The sequence below is a fragment of the Oreochromis aureus genome, linkage group 22 (assembly GCF_013358895.1).
Source record: "Oreochromis aureus strain Israel breed Guangdong linkage group 22, ZZ_aureus, whole genome shotgun sequence".
Lineage (NCBI taxonomy): Eukaryota > Metazoa > Chordata > Actinopteri > Cichliformes > Cichlidae > Oreochromis > Oreochromis aureus.
The window spans coordinates 20,683,920-20,696,780 of NC_052962.1; the positions used below are offsets into that span (position 1 = coordinate 20,683,920).

Genomic DNA, 12,861 nt, shown 5'->3' on the forward strand with positions numbered 1-12,861 from the left:
ATCTCCATGGCAACTTTTTAGTTTGGCTTAGCACAAAGATTTCAAACTGTTGCACTCTCTCTACTCAAAGGTGCAAAAATCCTCATACCAGCACGTCTACGTCTCACTGGTTTAATTTGTACAAATGTTGAAAATCTGTGACAGATTCTTCTGACTTACTTGCTGCTGGGCAGCTGGAGGAGACTCCAGCAGTGTCTTTGTTTTTTGTACACATTACACAAGTAAGACACAACAAATAATAGATAATATTAAAAAACTAAAATTATGTGTAAAACATTTGTGTGAACCTGTGATTTGATGCAATTACATGCCAAAATGTCGACCAATAGAAAATAATCCTAATGAAATTTCCCGGTGCTGAACAGAGAGCTGCTTCCAGCTAAGATGCTGCTGAGAGAGTTATGAAAAACGTGTTCTCATCAGCAAAGTAATTACTTTGCTGAACTACCCTTTAGGTGACAAACAGGACTGGATTCAATGATTGTTTTCATTACTGGACTGGATTTTCCATCTACAAAATGTAATTTTACATGATTAATATTCTGTTTGTTTGCTGTTGATCAGATTTGCAGCTCACTCCAATTATCCTAAGAATAATTAATCATTTATATCTTTCCACTGTGTCAAAATGTTGCCTGTCAGTTACTTCTCCTCCAATAATACAGCGTAAATCACGTATAATCGAAATTACAATATTTTTTTTCTTAAAATTTGATGAATTAAAGCATTAAAGTGTCTCGCATGTGTGTGTCTGGTCCAGGCTTCCTCTGCTCTGAAGTCTAAACTGAGGCTCTCCCTTCAGAGCTGTCCTACTGCAGCACTGCATCGCTGTGGCACTCCCCCCTCCCCCTCGCTGACATCACATCTGACGCCTCATGTCGGGGGTGTGTCCAGCAGAAATCCCCATCCAGGCTCAGATGTAGCTGCGGCTCTGAGAGAGGGAGAGGCAGAGTTTGAGCACACTGCAGAGGGAGTGCAGCTATGGGGAACGCGCAGGAGAAACCTCCGGGCGGCGGAGGAGGGGCATCGAGCGCGGATCAGGCCACAGCAGGGAGTGGGACGAGGAGCCGGGGTGGAAGCAGCGGGGGAAAGCCTCACATGGCTACAGAGAAGGGGGCGGTCAATGGCACTCAGAGAGAAAACAGCCCTGCTGGTGGGCAAGAGAAGAAGGAGGACAGCCCTGCAGTGGACACAAGTTACCTGGATGCTCCCGCCGGGGCCCTGCCTCCTCACCTGGCCCGGCTCAAGAATGAAGGGAACCATCTCTTCAAACACGGACAGTTTGGAGACGCATTGGAGAAGTACACCCAGGCCATTGAGGGGTGTGCTGAAGCAGGTGGGGGGTGACATGAGCGGCTTCTTTTCTTTTACACAGCATGTGATCCTGGGATAAACAAATCTGATTATAGCAACGATACTATAGCATAGTTAGAGGAGCTTCATCTAACTGCTAATTTCGTGATTAATTAATTAAACTATGTATAGTTTTAGAAAATTACAGTAATTTTGCTACCAGAAAGTTATTTCTTGTTTATTTTCCTCATTTGATTTCTTGGAGTAGCTTTTCCAGCTCTGTGACTCAGTGTAGAGTCGCCAAAAACAGCAGATGGGTGTCACAGAGCCTGACAGAAACCCTGTCGTAGCATCTGTGACTTAGCCCTGGTAAGGGTATCACATACAAGTTGACTCAGTGTCACCTGGTTCCACAATCCAACGTATCCCGTGTCAGTTATGAATGCATTATACCACCGTTTCTCCAGTCAGCCTACAGGATGACTTCAGGTCACTTTTTAGCATGAAACAGAGACATGAGGCGTCTCTGCACTGGTGATTTGTGATTGCAGTGGAGTGTTGGCACAAGACAAGTTGCTGTCGATGGAAGTTGTGTGCTGATGCATGGGGCTTTTATGTGAGGCTCAATGCCACGCTGCACGGAGAGCACTCAGCTGACTTTTACTCTCGTAGCTGGCAGGTGTGATGGCTTTTTCTGCACTTGCACTGTGGCCAGATTCCAAACGTTTAGACTTGATTAATCATAGACTTCAATCAGAAAGCTGGTGAGAACAGTGTATGATGATGATGATGCGCTGTGGGTTGTGGAAGCTGTACATAAGACTGATGCTCTCCCAGCGGTTATGAAACTGCACTAGAGTGGAAAGGACAGAGGAGAAAATGACTCTACCGAGGGATCTCTTAACACAGCCTTTTATCTGTCTGCCTTTCACCCCTTCAGCGTTTCTGGACACTTGCAATTGAACTGCTTCACTTGTCTTGATTTCTCTTCTCTCTCGAGCACTTTAGGCCACAAAGTCCAAACAACTGCTGGTAATATGGATGTGTAGCATGGCCTTACACCTGGTTTTCAGATCACAAGATGACGTAAATGAATCTGGTCTTTCAGAAATGTGATTACGGTTGTCCCCTTGCAGGCATTGATAGTCCAGAGGACCTGTGTATTCTCTACTCCAACAGAGCAGCCTGTTACCTGAAGGAGGGAAACAGCTCAGACTGCATACAGGACTGCAACAAGTACGTGACAAGCGTCGGTTTTATTACAGGTTATAACTTCCAGGTTTGAGAGACGACTCCACAGATCTGACATCACACTCCAAAAACACTGTCAGATCACAGACTGTATTTAAAAGATGGCCATAACCACTCAAATGACACTCATTGGTTTTGGTGTCATGGTCGTAATCGTCTTGGGTTTTTGGGTCCAAAAGTGACCATTTGTTTAAAGTGTGGAGTGCTAAGTTTATGTGTGACATCATTTGAGAGATAACTGTACATAACAGCTGTAACATGGTGGTAAACAATTAATTTTCCCAAAATGGCAACAATTACAGCCTGATTGGAACGTCTACTCTTACCAGTACCAGCTTATAAAGAGAGAAATGCATAGATGGAGATTGGGATAAAGAGATCAGCCAAGAAAACTTATGAATATCTTATTAAAGGGGGAGTTTTTGTGCTTTTTTGTCTTATACTCACTATTTTAACAGAGTCAAAAGTGGGAGATACAGCAGGAACAAATCAGGGATAACGAGACGAGAATATGAATTAGATACAAAGCACGAAAGACAAAAGACCACCAAAATGAAGCAGGAAATAAGATACCGACAAAGGCTCGAACATGTGAAGTAAACAGTGAAAGACAAGAGACAGAGACAAGACTGGAGGGACAGAGTGGGATTAACAAAAGGGAACTAATAAACCTTAAGTCATCTACAACCAAGCAAAGAACTGTAGGGACAAATAAAGAAACTCATATGAAAAAAAACATTAACAGAAGACCATGAAGAATACTGAATTAGAACAAAATCATTTCTCAAAACTAGAGGAAGTCATGAACCTGCAAAACTCAAAAGCTCCCGGTAAAAGACCCAGGGACCGTGACATTACCCAGTTGGGGACATGTGGGCTGTGTTTTTATTTAAATTCAATATTATTTACATGAAAGCTGAATGACAAGCTGCTTTTCCACACCCCGATTGTAACTGTTTTCTCTGTAACTGTGGAACACAGCATGCAGATCATCCATAGTGATGCAGTTTTGGATCCAGCAGCTTTCTGCTTTTTGTTTCTTTGCTCTAAAGGCTGCGACAGCCTGTCGGTCAAATATTCATTCACATGTTCAGATCCCTCGGTCTCCGCCTCTCCTCTCTGATCCTCTTAGGGCTCTGGAGCTGCTGCCCTACTCCTTGAAGCCTCTGTTGCGTCGAGCTATGGCCTATGAGTCACTGGAGCGCTACAGAAAGGCCTACGTGGATTATAAGACCGTCCTGCAGTTAGACACAGGGATACAGGCGGCTCACGACAGCATCCACAGGTCAGCTGAACACAAAAAACCAAACACGGGAAACTGGCGTATGTTAAGACAAATTTCACGTAACACCAAGTCGTTTCAGTCATTTCAGTTTCCCTTTGGGTCCCTGCACGAGTCTTGCTAATGCGAAACACTTTGCGATCTTAGTTTCAGTCTCTTTGTCCTCTGACAGGCTCACAAAGATGCTGATTGAGCAGGATGGGCCCGAGTGGAGACAGAAGCTTCCAGAGATTCCCGTCGTCCCCCTGTCTGTGCAGTTGCAGCACCGAGAGAAACCAATCAGCATCGAGCAGGCCCAGGCCCGGGCCGCCAGAGCAGCCCAGGAGGAAGGTGAGGAACATCACTTCCTGTGGGTTTAAGAGGTTAAATGTGATGAGCACATCTGATGCAAACAAAGAAGCCTTTTAAAGAAATCTGCCCAGATTTTCTTGAGTAAAGACAGTTCTTTGGGTGATTGCATTCACGCAGCATTTGTAAAAGAAACAGTTAAATAATTGAACCATAGAGCAGCAGTAGAATCAGCGTGCAAATGCTGAGTAGTGGTGAAGGTGCTCCTGCTGAGAGACTCTGTGTGTGTGTGTTTGTCTGGGTGTACTATCAATAATGCAAAGTAAAGACGATCCACACAGACTATAGTGCTGCTGTAATGGAACAATCCAGGTCAAGTTTCCTCTGCGCTCGAACTGCTCACAAGAACCAGGAGACTCCAAATGTGCCATAAATGCAAATATATGTAAATAGGTTTGGAGTAGTATAAGGCTGTAAAACTCACACTAACACTAACAGATAAATCTGTTTACTTGTACTCGTCTAATGAAAAACTCCAAACACAGGATCTAACACATACAAGGGTGAATGAATATGAAGCCAGAAACAGAAGCAGACAGGAAGTGATCGAAGTTGTAAGTGTTAAAGCAACATGTCTGCTGGTTAAATTTGTCACAGCGAATATGCAGCACTGTTAATCACTACCTCCTACAGTAATGCATTTTGTTCCATCTTGCTGAGGAGGAATGACACCATGCCAACAATAAGAAATGTAAAAAAAAGTTCCAGTTCAAAGCGATCGGAGAGACAGCATCATAAGTTATTATAAACTGTGGTGGAAATAAAGTAAAGTTGTGGCCAGAAGTTCACATCCGCTCATCATGAGAAAATATGTGGTGGTAACTTTGAGGTTTTAATGACTTCTTTGAACTTTTCTTTTTCCAGGGTGGAATGATTGTACGGCACACATCTTTAATGTCTTTAAAAGACAAGGAGTTTGAATTTACTTTGAATTTTCTCTGATCCAAACAAGGTCACCAGTATATACAGCGCCATTAATATGTGGTTACATGTCCTTTAGCAAGTTGCATCTTGACAAGATGTCTTTGGTAGCCATCAGCAAGCTTCTGGAATAATTCTGGGTGGATATTTGACTGATTGTAATGGCAGAAAACTTCATTTAAATTGGTTGGTTTTCTGGTTCAGAACCAGCTTTGACGTGTATTACACAAAGTTTCAGTGGGGTTGAAGTTTGGGCTTCAGGGAGGCCGTTTCAGAAGATTAATGTTAGCCTGCTTTATCCATTCTTAATGGGAACGGGATCATTGTCCTGTTGGAACACGCAACTGTGTTCACGTTTCAAACATCCAACTGTTGTGGTGAAGTTGAAGAATTTGGAGGTAGTCCTCCTTCTTCATTTTTCCATCCACTTTGTGCAGTGTACCAATACCACTGGCAGTAAAACAGCCTCACAGCATGATGCTACCACCACCATGCTTGACAGCTGGTGCAGTGTTCTTAGGTTTGAAAGCCTCACCTTTACTCCTCCAAACATACTTCTTGCCATTGAAGCCAAATAGTTTAATATTTATCTCATCTGACCATTAAACTTTTCTCCAGAAGGAGTTTGGCTTGTGCATATGGGCAGCTACAAATTTGAAGGCGTCTATTTTGAAGGCTTCTTTTGTGGTCAGCACCATCTCAGTGTATGGTGTAAAACTGACTTCACTGTGGACAGTGATGCTGGTGTCCCAGTAGCTTCCAGTTCATGGCTTGAGCCTTGTTGGTTCCTGAATATTCAAATCAATTTCCTCTCATATGAGGGTGACAGTTTGGGTCTTCTTCCGGACAAAGTTGTGACACATCTGAATAACTTGTACTTATGTCAAATTGTTTGGACTGATGATCTTAGAATCTTCGGTTGTTTAGAAATGGAGAAAGAGCTTCCCAACTCGTGTACATCTACAATTCTCTAATACAACAAGTCAATTTGAGTGTCTCAAATGTTCAATTAGTTCATTCCTAAAATCACATTTGTGTTGTTGCTACGTCTTCATGTTGATTTCCCAAACACAGGAAATAAAACTGCAAACACGCAACACAAAACAACACTAAACTGTGATCTTTAATAAAAGAGTTAAAATGGATTAAAATTCTGACAATTATAATTTTATCCGTTAAAACAATTAGACTTAATGAAGCCTCGAGTTCATTAATATGTTACTATGCCTTTAATTGCCACAACACAAGTTAAATGAGCATTGGATTTATTAGTTGAGCTAGCGTTAGTGGCGATGATTAAAGCTATTGCTCTCCCGGCATTTGCAAACACAGCTGTGTTATCCGCCAGAGGAAATTACGTATCTATTGATGCTGGGATTGAAAAGAATTAAACACAACCTCTACAGCAAGTTAGCATTAAAATAACCCTGTAATCAAAGTTTGCACAAACTTGTGTTATTATTCCCCCACAGCCCCGAAACCTCCTAACCTGCCACTACGCTTCAGCGCCGGTGCCAGCGTGTCTGTTTTGACTGTGTTATTGGTAATGTTATTAGATTGTATCTGTTAAATTATCTCCTCACAGCTTGACTCCCAGCTTGTATCAGCTTCAGAGGTGATTGATCTCAAATACTCATGCTCCACATATCAATTTAGTTTCCCAGCAACAGAGCAGCTCTGATACAGAGAGTTAGCCTGAGTGGTTGAGGTATCGACGGACGTCTCAGCTAAGGGAAAAAATAACCTTTCAGCACCGAGCTGCTTCAGAAAGCATGCAGGCCTTTTCACTTTGTGCTTTGGTTCAATTGTAAATGGATGAAACTGGAATTTTCTTGGTAGAGAAAAAATGAAAAAGAGTTTCAAAACCCGGTTCAGGCTTTTTAATTCAGTAGTTTTATAGTGCATTGGGCCTGAATGCTTTCTAAAGTAACTCTGTCTGAACACTTTATTAGTTATACTTTGTTATTAGTGGGTTGAACCTTCTGAACTGTTGATATAAGGTAGGATTGATTCAATGCTTTCATGTATTTTTGCCAAATTCTGACCCTGACAAGTGAATGTTGCAGCAATAATCGTTACTCATCAGACCAGACCGCATTTCTCCAGTCTGTCGTCCAATTTAGGTGAGCCAGTATGAACTGTAGCTTCAGTTTCCTGTTCTTAGCTGATAGGCGGTGTGCTCTTCTGTTTCTGAGGCCCGTCTGCTTCAGGCTCCTCTTGTGTTGTGCATTTAGAGATGCTCGTCTGCATGACTTGGTTGAGACAAGCGGTTATCTGAGTTACTGTTCCCTTCCTTTTAGCCTGAAGCATTTGGCCATTTTCCTCTGACCTCTGACATCAACAGGATTTTCTCCAGAGAACTTTGGCTCAGTAGATGTTTTCTCTGTTTTCTTTGACCATTGTCCATAAACTCTAGAGATGTTTGTGGGGGAAAATCCCAGCTGGCTAGCAGTTTCAGAAATACTCACACAGAAAATCACTCACATCACCTTTGTTCTCTGTTTTGAATCTTAGTTTGAACTTCAGCAGGCCGTCTTGAGCACATCTAAATACCTAAATGCACTGAGTTGCTGCCATGTGATTGGCTGATTAGATATTTTTGTTAAAGAGAAGTTGAACAGGTGTACCTATTCCAGTGACTAGTGAGTGTATATTACTTTTAATGCCTGCTGAGCTCGGTTTTTCAAGAGTTGGCATTAGTAGCTGTGTCATTTGATTAATGCGAATATTATCTCTTTGTGTACCTGTGAGTCTGTGGATATGTTTACCGCTGCGTGTGTCTTTCCCACAACTCATTAGCCGCATTGGCTTTTTCAGCACAGCCGATCGCTAACTAAGGAGGAGTTGACTCATCTCCGCTGGTCCACTGAGACTGCTGCCGACAGGCTGGATTTATTAAGGCCTGAAACAGTGTGAAGAAATTGTAGCAGAGGCTTGTTGAAAGACAAACCATTCAGTACAGTCTGCCCCAGATCTGTCTAACCAATCAATAACTTGCACTGAAGAAAATGAACTCTTTATGAAGTCATCTTTTTCAGTTGGAAAATAACATTTTTCTGCCAACAGCCAGAAGAAAAGAAGCCCGCTTCACTCTGCTTAAACATGAAGGCAACAGTCTGGTCAAGAAAGGCTACTTCCAGGAGGCCCTGGAGAAGTACAGTGAATGTCTCACCATAAAACCTGACGAATGTGCGCTCCACACAAACAGGTATGAAAAAAACAACCCAAACAGACGCTAGAATTGACTGGTCTTTGCTACAAGAGCACCTGAATTACTTTATAAAAGAAACACTGTTTGAAAGGTGGGTAGTTTGATTGCCACCCCCCAAAGTAACAGAATAACTGCCTACATCAAGTAAGAAGCTTCAGCTCAAATATTGCGTAAAAATCAGCTGAAATAATGCCAGTTTCTCTATTCTTGCAGCAAAGGCTTAAATGAATGTCATTCTTCACCTTCACCTTCCCCTGGTTGCTCGTCAGTGTCACAAGTTTTCAATGAAATTGCATGTTTTGATCTTACTTTGTCAGCACAGAAAAATGGCCTCTCCTTTCACAGTAGGGAGCGATGCAGAGCTCAGAGCTAATTCTCCATTTACAGGTAGACAGGGGAAACAGTAGAGGGCACCATATGACCACCTGGCATGTCAGATCTGATGCACTGCCTGTTGTTGCTCTGGATAAAGCCCCATGAAGGTGTATCAGTATATCTGAAGCTAATTTCAGATGAAATATTATGTTGCAAACATGAAAACCTAAACTGCTGGACATGTGGATTCCCTGTAAATATTACATCCTGCAAAAATCTCTATATTAACAAGATATTGTGCGAAATGTTGGGGAAAATGCATCTGTCCCTACTCTTCTACAGTGCATATTTTGAAGATAAAGGTTTTTTATTTCTATTTGAAACAGTGTGGAGTAATCTAAACATGCGTAGCCTGGTCCTCATACTGATCATCACTGACAGAGACTGTCTGACTAACCCTTCTCCTCCAGAGCCATCTGTCTCCTGAAACTGAATCGCTTCGAAGAGGCCCGGCAGGACTGCGATTCGGCCCTGCAGCTGGAGCCGAACAACAAGAAAGCCTTCTACAGACGAGCCCTGGCTTTTAAAGGTTTACAGGTGCTGGCGCGCCCCCTCATAAACCTTTTAAATCTTCCTTGTCATTTTAAGATAATGCGTTAGATTTTTTTTTTACCTCCTCTCATTCCTGATTTCTCTGTGTGAATGATTATCCTTTAGGACTACCTTTCAGCTAGCAGTGACCTCCAGGAAGTCCTCCGACTGGACCCCAACGTCCGGGAGGCGGAGCAGGAGCTCGAGGTGGTGACGGGCTTGCTGAGACAGAGCCTGATGGACAACACCGTGCACACACCAAGGGTAAAACAAGTTCCTCACGTCACCTTAACCCCCTGAATTACTAGATTTAATTTTCATTGTAGTTGTCATTATGCAACACAAGGTTATAAAACTATACTGGAAGTTTAGTCCCTTTATGCAAGGAGGAGAGGTAGTGAAGGTGGGTGAGATTAAATACCTGGGGTGAACTGTCCAAAGCAAGGTTGCGGGCAGGGTGGAGTGGGTGGAGATGAGTGTCAGAGGAGGGTGTTTTTAGAGATTTAACCTTTTATACTTGCTTTTTTATGCTTCTTTTCTTTTAAAGGTGATAGCGGCACGTTTGCCTCTTTCATTTTATTTGTTCATAAAAACCTTTGCTTTACTCATTTGCCTACTTGTCTCAGTTTTTCAATCTGGACATCCTTTGTTATTTTCCTCACATCCCTCAGACTGTTAGGGAACGTAACAAGGAGCAACACCAAAAGGGAAGGTTTAGATGATTTGGAGACAGTGGCAATGGCAGGAAGTGGAGCTCGAGGTGATGATAAGCTTTTCATTGCGAGTGATCACAATGAACAGGATTAGAAAGAGTAGAGTGCATCAGTGGGACAGCTCAGGTTGAGCGGGTTGGAGACAAAGTTTGAGTGGTGAGGCTGAGATGGTTTGGACATGTCCAGAGTAGGGATAGTGGATATATTGGACAAAGGATGTTGAATATGGAGCTTTCAGGCAGGATGAAAAGAGAAAGAAAACAAAGGAGGTTCAAGGATGTAGCGAAGCAGGACATCCAGAGGGCTGGTAGGACAGAGGAGGATGCTAGAGACAGGGTGAGATGGAGGCAGGTGATCTGCTGTGGTGAACCTTGAAGGGAACAAGCAAAAGAAGAAGAGTGTGGAGGATGAATTTGGCAGTTTTGAAGCCTGAAGAAAGAAACTGTTCTGCTGGTACGACAGCTGATACTTGGTAAACAGGTACTGGATATATTCTGGAATGCTTTAATCACTAGTTGACAAGCCTCCAGGTCTGGATCCAGACACATCCCATATCTGTTTGTAACGTCTCCAATTAGCTAGGAACATGGCTTTACTAAGTATGTTACAAACTATTAAGACAGACAAAACCCCACAGAAAAGGCTAACCTTTGATGATTTCCTGCAGGTTTGATGTCTCCCGCTGGTTCACATGTGGACATGTGGAGACAGGTGTGGACACTTACCGTACTGCTGCAGGACTTTTAAAGCAATCGGCTACAGCAAGTAAGCAGCGTAGAAATACAAATGACTATTTTTGAACTCCTGGGACGAGAACCGTGGACGACCAGCTTTTCAGCTCTGCTTCATCTGCAATGTGTGCGAACCACACGTAACTCCTGAGTACACAAGCTTACATAACGGTAAGCTTTATTTAAAGAGGCTAATGTCAAGGTACTTGTGACCCGCTCGCACTATAAATCATTCACGTTATGATGTAATGTCCAGTTTCATGTAACAGGCTCCAGAGCACTCTCACTTGTTAAAGAGTGTTGAGAGAGGGGAAAGAGAGTGCGTATCAAGCGTGCCCTACTGAGATTTTTACCACAGTTAGGATGAAATACGCCAAGATTAAAGGTTTTATTTTGATTGCTTTTTTTTTTAATCTGCTTTGAAAGGAATGGATCAGTGCAGTGCAGGCAGTGTGTGTTTGTGTGTTGCACAGCAAGATACGAAAGCTTCAGCTATTTTATTCCAAAGCATTTGTTATTGTTTACATATAGTGTGATAAGAGCTGCTATTAATTTAAACAACAAGCCAACAACATCACATAAACTATCATCACTATTAGTTTTGGGAAGTGCTCTAAAAGGCACTAACGTGAATTTAAGCTTCACCGGTTAGATTAGCTAAAAAAAAAAAAACGTCTGAGGTCAGCACTTTAGAGTGGACCCATGATGCTTTTCTTTATTTCCTGTCTGATAAATGCTGCTGGAATTTCATATTCAAACTGGCCACTGTTTCAGAAAAATTACATCATCTTTTATAAAGTAATCACTGTGTTGTGTTTAACACTAGTGCTGAGCTGATGTCAGCTCGGAATGCTCTTCCTTATATGGTCAACTCAGCTCTAGCTATGCCTGAATAAGGAGGCGGAGCTAACAAGCACTGGGTTCTCTTTAGAAGCAAGTCGAAGGGCAACCAATCAGAATTTGGGCCTGTAGTGGGGGGGGGGTGCCTTAAAGAAACAAACTAAAAAGACTTGTTTCAGAGAGGGGATAAAAGACCAATAACATACATAGGCGATCGCTTAGCTGCAAATCAAATAAAGTTGAATAAAAATTTAGAGTGAGTGGGAAATGAACACAATAGATCCCCTTTTAAGCGACTTTTAGTTCACGTACCTCTCTGGGTTTAAATATTGCCCTGCTGAGGTTAGTTTTAGTTTACAGAACAATGCACTGTACATCTTACTGTAGCTCAGTCATTAATGTAATTCAAAAACTTCTGTTTTGTTTGTGTGTGTAGGTATATAGTAGTTAAATTAAAGCTAATGTCCACATATCTGTGCCCTTATTGCTGCAACAAGACCCGCTGATAAGGCTCTGATTAAACACCCAAATATATTTATCAAAAATTGTCATATTACAAGAAAATTATTCTTTACAGTGATACAAATGTACTTTATTTAAGTAAAAACATCAATAACTCGTTTGTATGAGTTGGGAGCCTAGCAGCAACGCTTGGTTTCTTACCCAACAAATTGAAAACTTGTTTCCACCAATGGGATGGGGGGGGGGGGTTCTGAATAAAAAAAAGCTTCATGTATCTCAATTACTTACCTATTATCTCAAAATTTCATGTTTTTTCCCCTCAGTTTCAAGTAATTAATTGAGTTAATAAGTCAAAGTTTGAGACTTAAACCAAAATTTTGACTAATGTACCGTAAATTTTCTTTGGCAGAAAAGGCCTCCATGGAAAGTCATTTTCAGCTTCCACCTTCAGGCTTGTCATTCTCTCACATTTCAGCCTGCGGTTGTGTGCAGAACGTGCTTGGCTGTCAGCTACTCGTTTCACCTGTTTGCACTTTCAAACACGTTTGAAAAGGACAAATTAGATGCTTACCAAGCTTTGCAAACATAATTTATCACCTCTGTCAACTCCCCACAGGAGCAGCTTTTGAAATCACCCACTATGTATTTCTTTAAAATTTAGCACACTGTGCCACAGTTTATTTTGCAAGTATAAAAATATTAGGTTAGTTTTTTCCAGTCTTGTTTTCCTTTTTGTTGTAAAAATAAAAGGCTTATCTTAAAAAAAAAATCTTGATGTAAAGCTTCGTTCATGAATGTAAAAGCATGTACTGTATGTAAATAGACTGAATGCAAATGTAAATAAACTGCTACATGAATGCATTAATGTGCCTGTGTGTTATTTCAAATGGAAACATGAATGAA

General features: G+C 41.8%; 1 protein-coding gene across 2 annotated transcripts; it reads left to right on the top strand.

The window, feature by feature from the left end:
- The first annotated feature begins 953 nt into the window (after positions 1-953).
- spag1a (sperm associated antigen 1a) lies at positions 954-12,794 on the top strand. Of its 2 annotated transcripts, XM_039605586.1 has the most exons (10): positions 954-1,336; positions 2,430-2,529; positions 3,677-3,829; positions 3,999-4,156; positions 8,162-8,303; positions 9,092-9,218; positions 9,339-9,476; positions 9,884-10,405; positions 10,593-10,827; positions 12,368-12,794. In XM_039605586.1, the coding sequence occupies exons 1-8, from the start codon at positions 982-984 to the stop codon at positions 9,932-9,934; spliced, it is 1,224 nt and encodes a 407-aa protein (XP_039461520.1). In that variant the 5' UTR covers positions 954-981; the 3' UTR covers positions 9,935-10,405; positions 10,593-10,827; positions 12,368-12,794. The 2 variants fall into 2 exon arrangements, with proteins under 2 accessions (XP_039461520.1, XP_031598702.1); XM_031742842.2 differs by lacking the exon at positions 9,884-10,405 and having other exon boundaries at positions 10,593-12,794.
- The last annotated feature ends 67 nt before the right edge of the window (positions 12,795-12,861 follow it).

Bases quoted from the DNA above. Each gene is read 5' to 3' on its own strand.
- spag1a (XM_039605586.1), top strand. From the start codon at position 982: ATGGGGAACGCGCAGGAGAAACCTCCGGGCGGCGGAGGAGGGGCATCG. The intron at 1,337-2,429 runs GTGGGGGGTGAC...GTCCCCTTGCAG, and splicing joins TGAGGGGTGTGCTGAAGCAG to GCATTGATAGTCCAGAGGAC. The intron at 3,830-3,998 runs GTCAGCTGAACA...GTCCTCTGACAG, and splicing joins GCTCACGACAGCATCCACAG to GCTCACAAAGATGCTGATTG.